This window comes from Eublepharis macularius, chromosome 6 (assembly GCF_028583425.1).
Source record: "Eublepharis macularius isolate TG4126 chromosome 6, MPM_Emac_v1.0, whole genome shotgun sequence".
Classification (NCBI taxonomy): Eukaryota; Metazoa; Chordata; class Lepidosauria; order Squamata; family Eublepharidae; genus Eublepharis; species Eublepharis macularius.
The window spans coordinates 126062437-126083586 of NC_072795.1; the positions used below are offsets into that span (position 1 = coordinate 126062437).

Below are 21150 nucleotides of genomic sequence, written 5' to 3' on the forward strand. Positions count from 1 at the left end.
TGTAGGATGTTGTGGGTCTCTCCAAACAATACAAGCAATTTGATTCTGTTGTTTGCTGTACAATAGTTCTAGCCACAGTCTCGTGCTAGTAGCACAAACCATTGCATGAATCACAGCTCTGTGGACTGGATGACCCTTATTGCAGAGGGGTTACCTGTTCCAAGTGTGTGTATGGGTGCATTTGAATGCTGGAGAGGTGGAGTGCACAGCCTTGGCTGAGATTTTAAAAAGCCCCCTAAAATAACATAAAATACTCGGGTAATTCTGCAAGAGAACAAGGAATCTTGCCAATGCTTTCCAGAGGGTTTTGGACAATTTGTAAAGGCAACATGAGCACCCCTTCCTGCATTGGCCCAGAAGGGGAGCATGCCTTCATTTTCTCTCTCTGTCTTGGCTCAAAATGGTGTGGACATAGGGGCAGGATAAATGTCATATATTTCCCTGATCTGGATTTCCCAGGCTAGCCGAATCTCTAACATATTTTGGAAGCTAAGCAGGGTCAACTTAGCCGCTTAGTACTTGGCTGGAAAGACTACCAAGAAAGTCCAGGGTTGCTACTCAGAGGCGGGCAGTGGCGAAGCATTCATCTCATCCCTTTCCTTGAAAACTCTGTAGGGTTGCAAAAAAGTTGGCTGTGACTTGATGGCAAAAAAAATTCCTACCAGTTATGTCATGGGCATTATCTGGTAAGTGCTCGTGGAACTCCCACAGCTCCAGCACGCGAAGAACTAATAGGCACTGATAGGAGAAGAGGGGGTTACATTTTCTCCAAAACAAGAATTTCAGTACTGGAAAAGCACTGTTTCCCTTCAACTGATCCACTAGTTGGAAGAGATACTGCTAGATCCACCATGATAACTTGGAGAGAAACAACAGCTGTGCATATTTTGCAGAGAAATGACTGTTTGCAAAAGCTGCTGTTGAATTTAATCCTGATTTGCCGATCCAAGCAGGTTTTCTTTAGGGCAAAGAAGAAGCAATAGATTATGCTGCAGTTTATAAAGAGTGGACAAAAAGAGGAAGTTGGCAGTAGAAGTGGGATTAAGAATTGCTTTGACAATCCCAAAATTGTATCTGTCATGTAAAGTGAAGAAAGACCTCCTGTTGATGAAATCTGGAAGCAAAATCTGAAATAATCATAATGCCCTCCCTGCAGTTGCCCCCATGGGAGGCCTGTGGCCCTGCAACTCCCCCAGCAGCTGCCACCCTGTCCGTTCTAATTAGAATCGGGAAAACCTTACTCTTCCACTTAAAAAAGAAAGTAGGTATAAATTTCTAGTCCTTATGGTCGGCAGACCAGCTCTCAGTGCTGAACTGCCACTCATTGAATTACAGGTTCCGCACCAGAAAAGAGCAGTTGTCACTTTTGTCCAAGTTCAGATGCTTTTAACTATATTTCTTAATGATAGTCCTAGGAATTAATGCTCCCATGTCCATAGCCAGCATTTTGAGTAAAGTGGTCCAGAAGAAAATGGCATTGAGGGAGGTGATCTGTGAAAGGATTGAACCTGTCTGGACACAAGTGGTGTGTCATGAAACCTTACTTTGAAGCATAGCTACTTTATCAGGAAAACAGTAGGTGACAAATTATTTTCCAAAGATGTTGGATAGTCCATAGCCGCCAATAGCACCCACCGAAGTCAAGGCAGGACACAACAGGAGACCCATCCATGGTCCAAAGAGAGCTCCAGCAAGGATGTTTAAAATGCTTGAATCAGGGATGGCAAAGCACTGTTTATACAGGTAGGCACTGCAGAACAGCATCAGCACATATGCATGGTGCTCTCTGTTAACATATTGCAGAAATTCTGCACACTCTTGCAGTCTCTCCCGGTCTGAAGGGAATTTAATGGCCTGTTCCCCATGTGTGGCTGTCCAGGCAGCCACACTGACAACAACCAGTAAAGGCCTACCATGGCTGCCCCCAAAACCAACAGGAACCCGATGAGCAACCACGTTGCTGCCTTGCTAGTGGGGACAGCTGGGCAGATGCTGCAGGAGAGGTGGAACCTACAGCCTTCATTTTGTAAAGTTCGTATTTTACTGAATAGCATACATTTGTGATATTTTTAACCTACCCTTTACCCATAACAGGACTTTAGGTGGGCTCTTAGAATATGTAGAGGAACATCAATCAGCAGCAAGAGAGTGGTCCTTTAACAATCTCCCTCCAATTGAAGAGCAATTGTCTGGCAACACAGCGTTGTTCTGAAATGTGTCCAATTTTGGCAGCACTCTGAAAAGAAAACGTATGCTAATTGTATTCTACAGTACATTTCTGCTCCAGGCCAAATTCCAATGTATCCTGGAAAAAGACAAACAGGCTCCCCCCCACACACACATACTCAAAAATTGTGTGTGGTGGTAGAAGACATTGTGATTTATAATACATAAACCTCCCAGAGCCTGAAAACACAGTTTCACATAAGGTGGAAAATAATTACCATAACAATAACATTCAAAATTATGAACATTGTTGGTCCGGGGTATTTTTGTACTCCAAGAACATACCTCTTTATGGTGAGGAAAATGTTCTCTGGATTATCAGGAAGGGTCATCAGTTGTCATGGCGAGATACTGCCAGATATATATAGTGGAGTAGTGTTTCTCCTGGGGGAGAAACATAGGGTATTTTTTTTTACCCCAAACACATTTAATGGTTTGGAGTAAAAGAAAATGATCAAAACCAGTATATTTCAAGTTTTGTACCCCAGATTTTGTGTGTGTGTGTGTGTGTTGGTGTGTACGAGAAAAAAAATTGGTCAGTGGCTTTTCTTTGGGGACATTGTTTAGTAACATGCAGGTTACAATGTTGTAGAGCTACTTCTCTATGCATTCTGCTCCCCAGAATGCAGCTGAGATATATATTTACATCAGACCATGGAGCAAATGTTAACTTCCAAATAGTCAATGCAAACCAACAGATAAACTGTGAAAACAGTTACAAATTAGTATTCAGTGGCACTGTATTCCTTAATGTTTGCCATCTTTCTCCTCCGAGTATTGTTATCTCTGCAGAGTTCTGGGCTGCCCTTCGTTGTTTTTTTTATGCTGGGAGGATTATTGTAGATTGGTGTTTTGATAGCAGAAAATCTACCAAGTAAGAAAGGAGAAGTTTAGTCACACAACTCCTCTTTGCTCTGGTGCCGTCTGAGAAGAGGACAGTGCTCAGACTTTCCTAAAGCTTCATATAATCTCTTTCTCACCTGTGTCCTTACAATAGTGGCTCCATGTATAAAAACAGGCAGGGAAAGCATTTCATGGCATGGAAGTAAATCACATCACCTGGTCAACAACATCCCATTATAAGCCTCTGTTAAAGGGGCACTGCGTTTTTGTCCCGATTGTTGCTAATCCTATTATCATCCCGTTTGAAATTCAGGTGAAAGGTACCTTAAAAGTCAAATTCCATTTCTGGAGAAGGAGGAAGAAGCAAAAAGACCCAATTCTTAGTTCCTTCTTGTGCAATTCATACCGGTTTTGCTTCAGGTGGTAATTACGATAATGGTTTTTGTTGCCCTGCACTTGTCTGTGCAGGAAAAGCGTTACATTAAAGTCTGCCCAATTTCCTCCCCCCCTCTCCTCCTGTGCTCTCCCATGGGAACTGTGACCTCTTATTTAAACAGGTGGGAGCTCATATTTTTAAAACGCTGATACCTTTTAGATGCATGCTATGAAGAGAAACTCATATTCCGAAAGTAATATTCTGACAGAGTTTAAAAATACACCAACCCCCCAGCAGACTATATTATACATATTATATTTCTTAGACCAGTGTTTCGTTTGCATCTTGACTAAGAGCGTGCTGACAGACCTCGCATGGAGAGTTCCTTGCTAGGAACTGATGTGAATCACCCTCCAGTGGCACTTGGGTCTAAAAGAGTGGAAAGTATTTCCTGAACGGGTACCCTCCATTTAAAAAAGAAAATAGCAAAGAATGAATAAGTACTTTGCTAAAGCTGAATTAGGGTCGAAGTAATGGGTATGGATCGGGTTTCAAACTTCGCTACCTTTTTCCCTTTTAGGGATTGTCCTATAATTGATTATGATTTTGTGTGTGTTCCAGTGAACAGGCTGGCCCGCTCCAAATACTGCTGAGCCAGAAGATGCTACTGGAACCCAGCAGAGAAGCAGAACTTGGGTCCAGTTCTTACTTCCATCCACCTGCTTCCCATCATGAATTGCAGTCATCCTATCCAGAGTCTTTCCACCCACCCCCTCCCGAAAGTAGCCCCTCACCCAAGGCCACTCTAAGTTTTCAGGCTGCTTCTGCTGGTTTCAGTGACCAAGTGACTCCGTTTCCCTGTAGACGTGGGGTAAGTGACAGATCCAGACGGACTGAGAACGAAGCCCCCCGTGACATGGAGCCAGAGGGAGTTTCCACCAATAGTCTAAAAGACAATAAAGATTGCAGTAGTAGCAGTAAGTTCGAAGAAGCTCATGACATAACAGCCTCTCTCACTCCTCATTGCAAAACAAAATTTAACATGGTAAACTCGGGATCTTTGCCTGTTCTCTTCTTTCCTTCACATCCAGTGCAAGTCCCATCGGATAAAAAAGGCCTCCATAGTCCACGCTTCAAACCATCAAGCTTTCCAGAGCAGCTCAGTGCCGTTCAAGAAGGGGCCTCTCCTACCATAACCCCAGCTTCTCTCTCACCTTTGCCTCCTTGTCCTGCAGATCCATTACAGACTGCAAGTAGGTACCTCAGAGCAAAAAGCCATGAGAGTTTACATCACTTACAGGAAGAATTAGTCAATGGGGAGACTCTGAATTCTGAGATGATCACTGCCAAGGGGCATGTTCGTTCCCTTGCAGAACAGTTTCAGCGGTTACAGGAAAGGGAAGGTGCTCATGAGGAAGAAAGGACAGTGGCTCTCACTCAGGATCAGAAGGCCCCAAAGTTATTGCAGGAATCTTTCAGCAATCCTCCATCCTTGGGATGTAGGCAGCCACTGACTGGAAGCCTAGGGAATAGACTATGGCCTGCTGAAAATTCAAACACATGCCAGGATTCTAGAGATGAGTTGAGTTCTGTGGATTGTTTTACTGATCACAATATAATTTCTAAGAATTCTGGCTCATACCATGAAGAGCGGTGCAGCAGAGGGAAGCCTAGTGCCGTGGATCCTGATTTTCACCAAGGAAGGTTCGACCGCGAGGGAGAAGTGAGACAGGTGAAAGAGAGAAATCCTGCTGGTTTTGTTGCATCTGTGTCGGTGGACTACTGGATAGACAACGTCAAAAGGTATTACAGTTCTCAACAGGACTGCAAGATGATGTCTGGGAATGAGCCAACGGCACCCCACCCGAAAGCCTTCATGGAAGACCCCATTCAGAAACATCCACAGTGGAATCAAGACACAGAGCAGGAGATATCTGAGCTGGAATCTCTGTATCAGGCTAGCTTACAGGCACCTAAGACAAGCCGGTCTGTCTTGGGAAAGCTGGACAATTCCTGGCAACCATTGGGCAAGACAGGTAAGATTGCTGCCAGTTATGGAATCTTGTGTACGAAGGTGGACTTTAATCCCACTTAGCTGAACTACTGTGGCTTCGTTTACAGGTAGTCTTGGAACATTAAGGTTTACCTTTGGGCAGGGCTTTTTTTCTGGGAAAAGAGGTGGTGGAACTCAGGGCTGCACAATGATGTCACTTTGGGTTAGCTGGAACAAGGGGGGAGTTTTTTAAAGTTTAAATCACCTTCGGCAAAAATGGTCACATGGCCGGTGGCCCTGCCCCCTGATCTCCAGATAGAGGGGAGTTTAGATTGCCCTCTGCGCTGCTGCGATGCGGAGGGCAATCTAAACTCTCCTCTGTCTGGAGATCAGGGGGCAGGGCCACCGGCCATGTGACCATTTTCAAGAGGTGCCGGAACTCCGGTCCACCGTGTTCCCGCTGAAAAAAAAGCCCTGCCTTTGGGGAATTTTTATTTATTTGTTTAGAAAAAAATTATGCCTTCTCTCCCAGAACCTGCCTGAGGCAGCTTACAAAATAAAAACAATAAAAACAAAGCAATAAATGATATGAATTAAAATCCTGTGTTTAAAAACCTGACCCAGTATGAAAACAAAAACCACTTGGTGGCTTAAAATGACAGTTTCCAAACTATAATAGTGTTAAAAGATCAACCCCCTTAATTAAATGCCCGGGTAAACAGAAACGCTTTGGCCTGGCACTTAAAAGAAAGTAACATAGCTGCCAGGTGAGCTTCAAGGGGAGAGGCGTCCCATAAGCATGGTGCCCCTACTGACAACCCCCATCTCTACTTGCCATCTGCTTCACCTCTGAAGGTGGGAGCACAGAGAGCATTTTAACTGTCATGTTGGGCAAGAAACATATTGTGGGGATAATAATAACACTGACTTTGTTCACCAAAGCACCAATCTGTCTAGAAGAGTGATATATAAGTGCAGTTTAGTATTTACACTTGCACCATAAAGGTCTCTTTCAGCTTTTATCCAAATCTCTGGAGGAGCATGATACTTACGCATTGCTCCTACATACATACCAACCCCAGTTTATTTCAGTGTTGGAGTGTGTGTGTGGAGTTGTTCCCAACACTAAAGTGAATAGCAGAGGCTCGTGTGTGTATGTAAGTGCTTTGTAAGCTTCACAAAGCTCCCTTGTGCTCTTGTTGGCCTGCTGTGATGGGTGCCTGTTTTGTGGGCCTGTAGTAGGCCTCTTCCTCTGTTTGGTTTTCCATCTGGGATGTACCAAGCCTAACACTGCTTTTGAGTAGTCTATTTTGTTTCTGTTTTGTTTTAATTGGGTATCTCTCTAGGACTCTTACAGGGAACTAGCAACTAGTAATACATTCTGAATACGAACCATTAATTCAGGTCGTTGCAGGAACAATACTAAACGTAAACATAAGAAAGTGACATTCTGCACACACTTCCATCTTCTCATGTGCCATGCTAATGTCAGGCATCTGCCTGTCTGTCTAATAGAATTTTATCTTGTCCTTCTTCCAAGGAGCCGCTTTTCCAATTTTAACTTTACAGCAACCCTGTGAAGTATACCAGGCTGAGAAAAAGTAGCTGGCTTAAGGTCGCCCAACAAGCTTTATGGCTGTGCGGGGAATTCAGATCTCCCCAGTTGTAGTTGACATTCTAACCCTTACCCTATTTAAATGTGAGTTAAGTTCTGGAGCAGTTGGTAGCTTACATGCTTGATGATTGACACATTCAGTCATGAATGCTGTGTTGAGTGTTAGAGCTAAGGCTTTTTTGCTTACAAATACGGCTTAAAAATCAAAAAAGGAGGATACCACTATTGCCTACAAGCAATTCCAAAGGATCCAGGGAGGTTAGGCAGAGAATTTAACTTAACTGCTGATAATTGTCTTTTCCTATTTACTGTTGTATACAAATAACAGCAACAGTAACAATAAAACAACAATAATATTCTGTTTATACACTGCCCTTCAGGACAACTTAATGTCACACTCAGAGTGGTTTACAAAGTCAGTATCATTATTATACCCACAAACAGACACCCTGTGAGGTAGGTGGGGCTGAGAGAGCTCTAAGAGAGCTGTGACTGACCAAAGGTCACATGATGAAATCAATAGCCTGCCTGCAGAGGTCAGGAGAGCCCCCACTCTCCTAGCTTTCCGGAAATGATGCAAAACCTAAATATTCAAAAAGGATTTTATACTGAAGGGCGGGGCTCTCAGATGCTTTGCTAATGAGTTAAGGACCATAGACTTCACCACTACATTGCCTTACATACTACCTGTTGTCTTAAACATATGCTCCTATGAGCTACTTGGGCTTCATGTGGTCTAATGTCAGCCCTAGAATTGCTTATGTTCTGTTTCAACATTTCTTCAACTCTGTATGGCTTCTTACTAATGCTGTGTCTTTGTGAATTGTGCTTATTTACCTTATGGCATTGTTTATGGAAATGTCCTTGAAACTTAATGTACTAATCTCACACTGTGTAATCCGCCTTGAGTCTCAATGAGAAAGACGGACCATTAATCTCTCCAGATTAGTGTCCTGCTGCTGTTAACCAATACATCAAACTGGCTCCCCATGAACAAAACTTGTTTTAGAATTTAAATCTCAATTTCAGAAAGGCTGCAGTTAGTCATTTTTTTATATATTTCTTTGTAGCCTTCTTGAAAAAGATTCAGATTACGTTAATAGATTATTTCGGTTTGGAAGCTTAATGGACTTGTGGACCATTGGGCAATGCAATGCAATGCATTGTATTCTACCAACTGACAGCCATCTATCTTCTGACAGTTGCCACTTTTGATCCCTGATAGCTGGTGCTGGAAGCCAAAGGACTCACGTGCTCAAAAAGCTACATGTTTCAGGGAGCTGGAGTAAGGAGAATTGGAAAAAACTGCCCTCCCTCTTCTGCCCATGGATCCTCAAAAGCTCCATGAGGAGAAGAGGGAGGAGAGGCAGCTTTTCTTGATTTCCCCCTCCTTACTGCAAGACGTGGCTTTTTGTCTGTACAGATCCTGTTGCCTCCTGCACCAGATTTTTAGACTGCTGGTGGAAAGAGAACGCAAGGAAGATCCATTTGTAGATGCAGCCCATTGTATTTTTTTAAAAAATAGAAGTCGTTAATTCCTTCATCATCAACTTGTTAATTCCTTCACCATCACTTAAACTTTAGTGTGGTGTTTTCTCAGTGTTACGTAACAGACTTCTAAGATTCTGTTGATGCAAATACAGTTCTCATACCACTGTTTGGAATGCGGATCATTAAAAAAAGTTATGACTGCTATTAACTTGCTCATGTTCTTATTCAAAAGGATCTATAGCAGTTCTTACTAACCATGACATCTCTTCAATAGAGAGTGTTCTCTCGCCTTGGCAACTTCAATTCCAAAAATGGGAATGTGCTGAGATTACTTTATTGACCCGGCAATCCAGGCTGGCCTTTTCTTTGAAACAGGATAACTGCCATCCATTTGGGTTCACTAGGATGGAGCTGAACTTCTGTGCACTATACACACACATGTTGCTGCTTTATTCCATCCTTTTTTTAATTTATTGCCTCCTGCCTCCAGGGCTGGCCTAAGTTTTTTTTTAGCCTCCTAGCGAAACTGTGACTTTGCCCACCCCTCACCCTAATTCAATAAAGAGAAAAATGAGAAGTCTAGAATGATCGTTTTACTTACCGGGCCCTCAAAATGAACAATGTAAAAATAAGATTCAAGTCCATTAGCACCTTAAAGACCAGCAAGATTTTCAGGGTGTACGTTTTTGAAAGTCAATGCTCCCTTCGTCGGAGAGATTCTCAAAAGCTTATATGCTGAAAATCTTGCTGGTCTTTAAGGTACTACTGGACTTGAATCTTGCTGTTCTACAGCTGAACAACACAGCTACTCACCTGAAACAATGCAAAAATAAAAAATAGATGAGCTCTTCAGAAGTCCTTCATGTGACATCCTGGCAACACCAGCGTTAGCATATTTGGGGGGGGGGCACACTTCTGGAAGCCGATTAATGTCAAGCCTCCCTCCAAGCCAGCAAAGGAGGCTCCTCTCGCTTTTTTCGGCACCCCTCAAAATCTGATGCCGTAGTCAGTTACTTAGTGGTCGGGCTAGCCTTGCTTGTTTCTACTGGGCTCCTAGCCCAGCAATGCCAGTGCATAGATAACTACAAAGGCACCGAGGTAGGCAGTCATTGGAGCTGTCATTGTTGTCCAGTCCGTGCTCTGCCAGTGGCGTCCTCAAGAGTGTAGCAAACCTGACACAGGTCTGGGAAAGGAAGCCACCAGAGCAGCTCCCCCACACATTGTCCTTGACTTCTGCCCTGCTGAAGACCAGCCTAATAGAGAAGTGACAAGATGGCTTTCGTATATAGAGATTTTAATTCTTAGATAGAGTAGGGAACTGAATCTTATTGGAGGCTGGTTCTGCTTCTGAAGGCTGCATGTACTGTAGGGTACAAGGGAGAATGGCTTCAGCCCAAGGTGCTCTGGTAGGCATCACTGATTATGGCTCAAGGGAGATGTCCTATAAAGGCCCAGCTCTCAGTGGATTTTTCTGGTTGGCCACTATAGGAGAGGGAAGTAAAAATGGGAGAGGGACCATGGGTCAATCGTTGAGCAACTGCTTGGCATGCCAGAAGGTCCGAGGTTTCAATCCTGGGCATTTTCAATTAAAAAGATCAGACACTGGGCGATGTGAAAGACTTCTGCCTGAAACCCTGGAGAGCTGCTGTCAGTCTGAGTAGACGACTCAGGGCGGATTACAGAGAGTGAGATTTACTGACCTCGATGCTCCGAGAGTGCAGTTCAGTATAAGGCAGATTGATGTGTTCATTAATGGCGCAAAGGGAATGAGGCAGAGCATGGCTGTCATCAGGCAGTGTCTGCTCAACCTGACTTAGAGGCACTTTGGCTATACTGTGTTCCATTGTGTGTTTAGCATCTGACTACTTTAGCGATAACAAAGCTGGTCATGGTCAAGTTGCAGCTGGATATGACCATTTAAACGCCCGGATGCAAATGAAAGCTAGTTACCAGCCTGGGAACACTGACTCTCCTTTGAGAAATTGGGCGGGAGGGGAACCTTGATAAAAGGGTACTAATCCAACAGTTGTGAGAAGTGTAGGAGTGTAAACTAACATACAATAAAAAAATTACTTTATCATCCAGCAAAGGAACAATTCCTGGGACTAGTTATAAGGAACTTTTGTTCTTTCTCGTTTAGGCTACTATGCTCATAACCAGGGCTTTTTTTCTGGGAAAAGAGGTGGTTGAACTCAGTGGGTTGCCCTTGAAGAAAATGGTCACCTGGCCGGTGGCCACGGCCCCTGATCTCCCCTCTGTCTGGAGATCAGGGGGCGGGGCCACCAGCCATGTGACCATCTTCAAGAGGTTCCAGAACTCTGTTCCACCGTGTTCCAGCTGAAAAAAAGCCCTGCTCGTAACCAAGGGAAGGCCAGAAAAGCCTAAATGATTCATAAATGAAAAGCTAGTGCTTCCGTTTATTTCTACTACTTTTCCCCCCTGTAGCATCTGGAAATTTAACTATGAGGAAATTTCCCAGTACAGTTGGCCTGGGTCTCTCCAAAACTCCAACAGCAGAGATTGAACGTAACCTCTGCAGAACTACCACATCTCCAGTATCCAAGGTAAGGTTCTCGGGATGTCCTGGAAGGCGTTAGTCGGACACCTAATTCATGCACTAACAGAAGATGTGTGGAAATGAAAAAGCAGTAATAAACACTTGTTTTTAGATTGAGTGTTGTTTAAAATACAGCATTAGGAATGAAAGTAAGTAAGTATCCTTACTGCATATCCTAAGCTTTTCAGCTACATAGTTAGAAGACTAATTACCTTTTATTCTTCTGCTGTAGGATACAAGAAAAGATTTCATTAGCAACTGGCCACTGGAGATCTGACTGACTGCCTAGATTAAAAAAAAACACATTGCTTTGGCAGCAGTTGCCAACACAGTGTAGGGATATTCACTGCATGTCTGGAGATAATAAACGGAAATATTTTAAGACAATATGTTCCTTATTGGTCTTCTGTGCAGTCCTTGATAAAAAGGGACTATGGGACTACACGTGGGACTATGCATGTGCAAAGCCTGCTGACTGGGAGGTTCTATAGCTTTACGTCTGTAAAGGGGCGTCCCTCTCTCCCAGAGTGCATGTGTGGATGCTTTCCCCCCCCCCCCCCGGGCAGCCTGTGCTCTGGAAGAAGAGATGCCCCTACCCTCTATTTCTCTTCTGCGGCTAACCAGAGAGGAACATTATCAGTAAGCTCTTCAATCGTAAGCCTTCCCGCTTTTCTCTGAGGCAGGTCTGTAAAGGATAGAAAGAGAAGAATGATTGGATCATGGCTGATAAAGCCTTGTTCAAAAAGGGCATGCAGTGCAGCACTAAAATGGCAAAGACAGGCGGACGTTCCCTTCACCTAAGTTGTCTGGAAGAAGGGCACAATGTTGGGGCGTTTAAGCACTACCAGGTGTTTATGCCCAAGGTTTGTGAAGAAAGCCACATGGCTGAAAGATGTCTTATGGAAAAGAGGCCTCTCCAGTTCTGACAGCCCGGCTGCTAAGTCCTCCACCCTGGCAGAGCTGAAAGACCATCTCATTAGTATCCATCTCATTAGATCCAACACCCCCAGGCTGGATCCAACAGTGATCTGGATCCAGGGACCCCTGGATCCAGGGTCTTCAACCCCAACACCGAGTGGACCACACTCAGATCACAGCAGGTGAGATCTATATCCCTGGAGACTTGCGAGCAGGCTCATAGCAACTCAGAACCTCCCACAAGAAAGGCACAAAAAAAATTCCAAATTATTGATGTTCCTCACGTGTCTTTGGCCCTTTCCAGGTTGCCCTCACTATATTCTTCAAAGGAGGAAGGTAAACTGGTTCACGTTCAGTTGGAGTTGACTCATTGGACCCACAGGCAATTCTACCAGGGCTGCTGTGCACATAGGTGTCCAGTGTAGTATCTTCATGGCATACCCCCTCTGACGAGTGGACTGGGAGAAGTTTGCTGCTTGGAATCCGTTGGATCCATGCCAGTTCTGACGTAGTCAAGGGACCATTAACACCATACTAGTGGAATTCCTACAGTCTCCTCCATGGCTTTCCATCTTTTGGAGTCAGAAATGGACATGGGCACCCCAGAACAGAGCCCAAGCATCACATCAGATTTGTCTCCTGATGAGCTGGTTGGTGACAGGGAGCATGTCTCACCCACTGATGATTTCTGAGTTTACACCGAGCAGATGTTGCGGATAGTGAAATCGCTTGATATCAATGTCTCTTCGACAGAGCCCAAACTGAAGGATAAAATCCTTTAACACACCTGTATTCAAGAAAGCCTTCTTCCATCACATTACCTACAACTGAGGGATTTATTGAGTTAATGTCTCCCCTCTGTGAGAGACTGGCATTGATCCCAGCAACTTCCAAGAAAGCAGAGGGACTTTACAAGAGTAAAGATGACAACTGTACCTTTTTGTTCATGCACTCCACCCTTCCATCCTCATCAGTAAAAGAGGAAATGCAATCTGAGCATCGCCAGGGAGCGCATTGTATACCAGCAGACAGAGACATCAAGAAACTAGATGCAGTGGGTAGGAAGATCTATATCTCCTCTACATTGAATATCAAAAATGCTACTTATGTAGCCATTAAGGGTGCATACCAGAGTTTCCTATGGAATAAAATGTTCACATATAATGAATACCTACTGGAACACGAAGGTATTCAGAGTTATGCAGGAGGAGGTATCATGCCTTTTCAAACAACAAATCAATGCTGGCTGAAACCTGGCAGATTCATCTATCTGCCTTACGTCTGCTGTCACCCTCAGGAGACACATCTGGTTGTGCTCTGCTGCACTATCTGTAGAGAAAAAAATTAAGGACATGACTTTTGAAGGCCAGACTCTGTTTTCTATCTGTCACAAAAGCGCAAGGTTCACCAGATGGCAAGATCCTATGGGATTCTATCCTCTACACAGCTTACAATTTTCAGGTCACATGACAAACAACAACCATATAGAGGGCAGCAGTTCTGTTACCAACCTTACTATCCGCAACATCCATATATTCCACAGTGTCTGTTTCAGGCAATGTCAGTCCAGAATCAGAGAAAGAAATCTTCTCATAAGCCAAGGCCAGGCTCACAGACCTACACATCTAAGGATCAGTCCCAGAATCAGAAGCAGCCCTTCTGACTAAGAGAGGGACAGCAAGGTGGTGTTTGGAAATAGGCTGTCGCATTTTGTACCTGTGTGCGAATCCATTACTTCAGATGCTTGGGTTTTGAACATAGGTAAAAATGGCTATAAAATTGCATTTGAAGAATTTCCATGTCTGAGTCTCCCTAATAGAGTTAAAGGTATCAGCTCACTGGAACTAGCCAGGGAATTCCTGGCATTACTCAAAAAAGGGCTATTCAATGCGTTCCTGAGAATGAATCTCAGTTCAGGTTTTATTCAAGATTTTTTTCTCATAGATCAAAAAGATGGAGGATTCAGGCTGAACCTAGGAAGCTCAATGATTTTGTGAGGGTGTGGAAAATTAGAATGGTCATACTTCTCCAGGTCTTACAACTATTACCTCCAGGGTCCTGGTTCACAGTCCTAGATCCACAGGACGTGTTCTTCCATGCATCCGTTCACCAGTCACATAGGAAATTTCAGAGGTTATTGTTTGAGGGACAAATATATCAGTACCAAGGGTTACCATTCAGACTAGCCACGTCCCCAAGGCCATGGGTAGCTGCTATGGTCGCATACTTACAAACTTTGGGCTCTTCTATTCATCCTTATTTGGATGACTGGCTGATATCAGAAGGAATCAGCCAGGAATCTAAGGAATTGTTAGAAGACCAAATAGCCATGATAACTAAGTCATGCAACTGGTTAATCAGTCTAAAGAAATCAAAGTTGAGACCTTCCAGGAGAGTGCCGTTCATAGGGGCTGTGCTTGATTCTACATGGAACAAAGCCTTTCTTCCCAGTCATGTCACTCATCACTATCTCACAAAAGGTTTCAACAGATTTTACTGATACAGGCTTTACTGTGTCTTATGGCCGCACCTACAGCACTTCTACCTCTGGCAAGATTAAATATGAGACAGTTGCAAATTTGGTTCTTAATGTCCCCAACCCCACAGTGCACTCTCCCTCCAGAAAATATTTGGTTCTAAGGGCAATAATAAGATCCCTGTGGGGGTGGCTGAATGACATGCACCTGATGAGAGGAGCTGCTTTTGGTTCCGCAAACATTGATGTAACAGTTGTCACTGATGCATTGTTATAGGGATGGAGGGGGGCACATTGTCAGCACATGTCAACACAAGGAAATTGTCAGCCCAAAGCCAGGTTTTTGGTAAAAATAACTGAACTCAGGTTCAGAATTGTAAATGTTGTCAGGCTCTGGCTTAGTTCAGATATGCAGTGGCTAGGCTGATTAGTAATACCTGTGGAGCAGTCTCTCGAGTTCCCCATTGATTCAACCTTGGGAGACTGTTCTCAGTGTTCAGTCCGTAGATTTTCACATCACTGGAACACTATTTAACAGCTCAGCCCTGATTGGCTCTTGAGTTGCCAGGTGATGCACTGAGTCCTGGAAAAGATGGCTTCTCAGCTGACCTACCCCCATTCTTTTCCTCTCTGAGCTAGCTTTCTTCAACCAAGCTCAGATCATGATGCAAGTAGGCCAGAGAGAAACTAAAAGGTGCATGCTGTTCATCGCCTCAGCATGTCCCTATGCCAAATCAGCTAGGCTTGGGAAAGGGCTCACACTCTAATGGACGGATGAGATAAACTACAAATGGATGCCAAACTGAGATGCCTAGGTAGGCATCTAAAATCTAAATAGGCAGATTTTATGTAGCAACAGTAAGGTTTTCTTATATTAATGCCCGTTGCCTTTGTAGGAGAGTCCTATGCTTTTTGCAAACAGTCTTTAAGCTAATAAACTTAACTTTTATTTAAGCGGAGTGTGGAATTCATGACTTGGGCACGGGTACACCCCAGAATGAACTCGGCGGTTGGAAAGCCAAGGCCTTTGGGAAAGGGAGAGCTTTCAGTCCCACAAACAAAAGGGAACACGTCCCACCTGCCTGATTGGTGAAATGGCTGTGATCAGGAGGAGGGGAGGCAGCCTTCCTGACACACAGCACCTGCTTGAGGAGAGAAAGAGATTTGCACATCGATGTACTTGAATTACAAACCATACGTTATGCCCTTTCCTCCTTTTCAGATTTGGTATGCAACAAAATGGTCCAAGTGCTCACCGACAATCGCATGGCCATGTTTTGCCTAAACAAAAAGGGGGGCACTGCATCACGAACACTGTGTAGAGAATCCAAGCTCATATGGGATTGGGCTGTTCAACATGGTGTGTCCCTTCAGACAGTCCACATTGCTGGATCATCCAGTATCATAGTAGACCGACCGATCCTTGAGAAAATGTTATATCCTATCCGTTTTCAGGCAGTAGGAATCTCCAGAGGTGGACCTCTTCACCCCAAGAGAAAACATGCTCTGTATTTTGCTCCCGAGGAGGCACAGACCAAGGATCTATAGGGGAGGTGTTCCAGGTCAGATGGTCAGGGTATCTATTTTGCACTCTCCCGCCCCTTCTCCTGGTCCCTCAAGTGATCAGCAAGATGCAGAGGGAAATGACCACGTACATAGTAATAGCACCTTTTTTGGCCCCACCAGCCATGGTTCCATCAACTGCTACTGTTTTATTCACCTATCTGTACTCCTGGATCTCTTGCTTTGAGGCATCATGGTGTATCCAAACTGAAATTCACAGTGAGGTTAGTTTTCCCCCCTAGAAACAGGGTTTTCAGAGAGAATAGTATAAGTCCTCCTGAAGGCGAGAAAGTTAAATGTCTAGACTATCTTACACAAGAAAATGGTATAGGTTTGAACCATGGGCACATTAAGAGGCCTTATACCACCATGTTCATGCCCCTTACCTGCAGTGTTAAAATTCTTGTTGAAACTTAAACGGACTATCTACATAATCGATCAAGGCCCATTTGGCTACCTTTTCAGCATTCTATGCATTAATGGATACGAAAACCCTGTTTTTACATTATACCTCCAAGTTATTCATGAAGGGTCTCAATAACATGCTCCCACCAGCATCTCAGATAGAGCCACAGTGGTCACTGTTGGTAGTGCTTTCCAAGTTAATGTCAAAATCATCCTAACCCTTGACTACTTGCTCCCTAAGACTTCTATCCCTGAAGGCAGCCTTTTTAGCGGCCATCACCTTGGGCAAGGCAAGTCAGTGAACTGGCCGCATTGATGATAGACCCTCCACTTCTGAAAATACATCCTGAGAAAGTAATACTCAGAACTGGTTTACAATTCCTTCCTAAAGTAGCTTCTAAATTCCACGCATTCCAAGAGGTGGGGTTGTCAGTATTCTTTCCCTCACCTGCATTGGATGCAGAAAAGCAGATACTCTGAATGTGCGTAGAGGAATACTATTCTGTATAGATCACACCACACCACTTGGATCAGAAGTTCAACTGTTTATGTGCTTTGCTGGAAAAAAGGAAGTGATTTATTGCCTTGTCCCAAACAATCTGCCGCTGGATAGTCCAGACAATCAAATGATGCTACAATTTGGCCTACTTACCTTGTCCGTGAAGGATACATGCTCGTTCAACGAGGTCCCAGGCATCTTCTGTGGCCTTCATTAGGGGAGTCCCTTTGCAGGGCATTTACAAGTCTGCAACTTGGTCTTCTGCAGATACATTCATAAGACGTGACTCCCTGGATGTCAACACCAGGAGAGACAATGCTGCGGGACAAGCTGTTCTGGTCATGTGAAGAGCATCTCCCATTCCCTATGGTAAGTGGCTTGCTAAAGTCCCATGTGGGACTGCACAGAAGACTGACAATGAAAACAGAGTTGCACTTACCTGTAACTGTTGTTCATTGGGGTTTTATGTGCAGGCACATATATCCTTCCTCTTACCCACTGTGCTTTTTGATACTTATCTTGGGGCACGGCAGCTTAGGAGAAACTGAGGGTGGGGTTTCTCCTCTTCCAGAGTGGTGGGCTGCTTGGGTGCGAAGTGGTCATTCATGCACTCTGGGAGAGAGGGACACCCCCTTTACATATTTAAAGCTATAAAACCTCCTGGTTGGCAGGCCTGCACATGCATAGTCCCATGTGTTCCTACATAGAAAACCTCAATGAACAACAGTTATAGTTAAGCGCAACCCTGTTTTCATTTTAAAAGGTATTCTTTTAAGCAGGGCTTTTTTTCAGGAGGAACGCGCGGGAACGGAGTTCCGGAACCTCTTGAAAATGGTCACATGGCTGGTGGCCCCGCCCCCTGATCTCCAGACAGAGGGGAGTTTAGATTGCCCTCCGCGCCGCCAAGCGGCGCGGAGGGCAATCTAAACTCCCCTCTGTCTGGAGATCAGGGAGCAGGGCCACCAGCCATGTGACCATTTTCTCTGAGGGCAACCCACTGAGTTCCACCACCTCTTTTCCCAGAAAAAAAGCCCTGCTTTTAAGCATAGCTTTTGCCTGAAATGTTGGAAGAGTTACTATAGGAGTAATGCCTAACCTTACTTCCTGACATTTTGTGGTTGGCTCCACCTCCTGCAGCAGCCATTTTGTGAGTCAGAATTCCAAAGGAGCCCGCAGGCTAAAAAAGATCGGGGACTCCTGCCATATGGTATGCAATTTCTGAACTGGAAAAATTAATTACTCATATAATTGTCCATTTCTGAAAAAGTCTTCAGCAAAAATATGGCTCTGTTTGATATGATAATTAAACTGCGATCAGAAGGGGAGAAATTATTAGAAATCCACCCAGTTGTGCCATTTTCTGCTTACCATATTTCAGACTCCCTATATATAGGAAGAACTGTGGAGCCTGCCTAGAAAGAACAACTTTTGTAAGGATCACATAAGGATCGATTTGGATTCTGCCTGGATAACTCTTTGGTGATAATTTTTCTCCTCTGCTTAGAAGAGACAATATTTAGAGTCTGGTGGGTCAAATCTAGTCAAAGTACCTAACTCACTCAAAGTACACACTAACTCTGCAAATATAATAAATGTTTCAAAGCACAAAGCAGATTCTGAGGTGCTTGTTAGTGGTGCTCAATTAAGATCTTTAATGTGAGGTTGAACACAAATGAAGGTACTTAAAAGAAGCCCTGGTGTTTATGCTGATATTTTCTGTTGTGTTGCTGTGGCCTCGTTTGGCTGAGAGTTCTGCAGACCTGTTTCCCATGAGGAGGTCTTCCTGAATGAGGCACTTTCTCTGCAGGTGCCATATACCAGAAACCGTGGCAAGGAGCTGGAAGAGGAGGAGATGTACAGTGCAGAAAACTTTCGTCGCATTGCCCGTAGTCTCAGTGGAACGGTCATTACTAACAGGGAAGAAACACTTGCCTCTTCCCACAGCTTTGTAAGTCCAGGGGTCAAGGAGCAGTGTGCTCGGGTTGTCTCCCCTCCTTCCTTCCTTCGGCAACGGCATAAACATTCATTAAAAAGCTTGTCTGGAGAGAAATGCTTGGCTTCCCCTGTCCTTTAGTGAAAAACGCCTTCCTGCTCATGCCATAATGTTGTAAAGCTTTGCTTCTCATTACAGTATTTTTGCTGTACGTTTAGGAAATTGCCAACCAGAATGACTCGTCAGTTTGCCTTCTCCCTCTGTCTGTGTCTGGTCTGCTGGGAAATAGTCGGATAGGCCATTTCTTTCATTCATAGGGTGGTTGTGAGTCGGAAGACTTGATGGCACATAATACACGTGCCCTGATTGCAGACATACTTACTAGCAATAGTGCAATAATGGGTTTGCAAGTCCGCTTCTAATCATGATTCTTGTTTGCAGCCAGTCACAAACTGTGGTTTGTTTGTTTGAATCCAGCACTAAGCCAAGGCCAAGCTTCATAAACCAAGTTAGGTTAAGTGTTAGTTCTCATCCTGGTTGAAATTGGTTGGAGCACCTCTCTGGGAAGGGCATTTTATAATTACAGTACCACTGCTAGGAAAGCCATGCCACGAGGCATTGCAAGATCTTGCTTACAAAAGTGCTGGGACATACAAAAAAAGTCATCCATTGGGACTGGAAAAGTTGCATGAACATGCCCCTGTGGATGCACTTAACCCAAGACGTTTAGGAAATTGTTCGGTAATAAGCAGCACCTTGAGTCAAGTTAGAAGTACACGGAAAACAATTCATTCAGAATCAAACAGCAATATTCTGCTTTAGCAGAAGCTTCTGTATAGAGTGCTTTACAATGATGAACACAATAGGTAATCAGACGGGATATCGGCGGCCGTTTCCGCAGTGCCAGGCCAGCTGATTAGCTTTCATTAATAACAGGTAGTCCTGGTCACAATGAGGATGATCAGAAGGAACTGGCCATTACTGTTAAATCAACCCACTGCTACTCACCTTAACCTTCCTCGCTATACTTTATTTAGTGAATTTGTATATGTCCTGTCTAATTTGCCATTTGGTCGTTTGTTTTATTTGAGTGCTATTCAGATCTGTGATATCAGAAAGGACATTCTGGTGGGTTTATGGTAAAATTACTTGGTTGGATCCAGTGGAAAAGTTCATGAATGAGACAGTGGAACAAATCTTCTCCTTCCCCCAAACTGTCAGCAGACGAGGGAGAAGGAAGCACGCGTGAATGCATGAAGCTGCTGCTGCCGCCATTCTGTGAGACTCTTGGTCTTATCAAGGTTGGTGTTGTCTGCTCAGGCTGGCAGCAGCTGTCCAGAGCCTTAGCCTTTCACATCACCTACGGCCTGATCTTTTTAACTGGAGATGCTGGGGATTGAACTGGGGACCTTCTGCATGCCATGCACGTGCTCGGACACTGGGTGATGGCCCCTGATCCCCCCCCCTTATCACTGCAGCACCCTACAACGTAGTACATTTTGTTCATGAGGCTCGCCTGACCCTCCATGACTATTTTCAGAGCAAATTGCAAGAGCTGTTCCTCCAATTCCTTTGTGAACTGTTCAGCTGGATCAAACCCAATGTAAGCAAGTAGCCAATAGACAACTATTTTATATGTACAAACTTACGGTATTAATCTTGTAGTGGATATAATTACTGACCGTTCATTAGACTTACTGTTTTTTCTTTGAGCGTTTTAAAAAAACCTCTTTGAATGTATTTTCAGCTTCTTTACAGGATGGACAGCCTCTTTCCTTACCAACTCCAGCAGCAGATTTTAATTTAGTTTTCTGATAGCAGCGTCTATGATTGTCTTATGCAGACTGCCTTGAGCATTAAGAAAGGAGATCTGTAAATGCTTTTAATTATTAATTAATTTTAATAAATGCATTTACAATGATCCAATTATCCATGGGCTGATTCCAGCATCACAACTAACCCGTATATGTCTGACAAAGGGAACTTTGTCTCTCAGAAGCTCACACCCGGGAATCTAGTTAGTCTCTAAGGTGCCACTGAACCCAAATCTTGCTCAATTAATGTTTATTTTTCATTTAGCAAATTAGAGTTCAGTGGGATTCCTCCCATCTGTCTAATCCTTAATATTTTGACAAACTGGGATTTTCTCCTTGCTGAGATCATGTGCCATGCCCACGATCGTATTGGTAGAGCTAAGCCAGAAGTTTTCCTTTTTGCTTTGCCGTTGCTCACGCCAGAGATCTTGATAGAGCACC

At 44.1% G+C, this 21150-nt stretch overlaps 1 protein-coding gene and 1 pseudogene across 5 annotated transcripts in view; one reads left to right on the top strand and one right to left on the bottom strand.

Annotated features, from left to right (window-relative positions):
- The window catches only part of USP54 (ubiquitin specific peptidase 54), a 158117-nt gene that overhangs the window by 129895 nt on the left and 7072 nt on the right, over positions 1 to 21150 (top strand). For 4 of the 5 annotated variants that reach the window (XM_054982512.1, XM_054982513.1, XM_054982511.1 and 1 more), the window contains 3 exons: positions 4067 to 5481; positions 10990 to 11108; positions 18770 to 18910. In XM_054982512.1, the coding sequence (XP_054838487.1) occupies positions 4067 to 5481; positions 10990 to 11108; positions 18770 to 18910 (1675 nt within the window). The remainder of the gene's footprint in view (positions 1 to 4066; positions 5482 to 10989; positions 11109 to 18769; positions 18911 to 21150) is intronic. The other variant, XM_054982515.1, reaches the window with a different exon arrangement.
- Positions 1330 to 2558, bottom strand: LOC129331934 (transmembrane protein 41A-like; annotated as a pseudogene).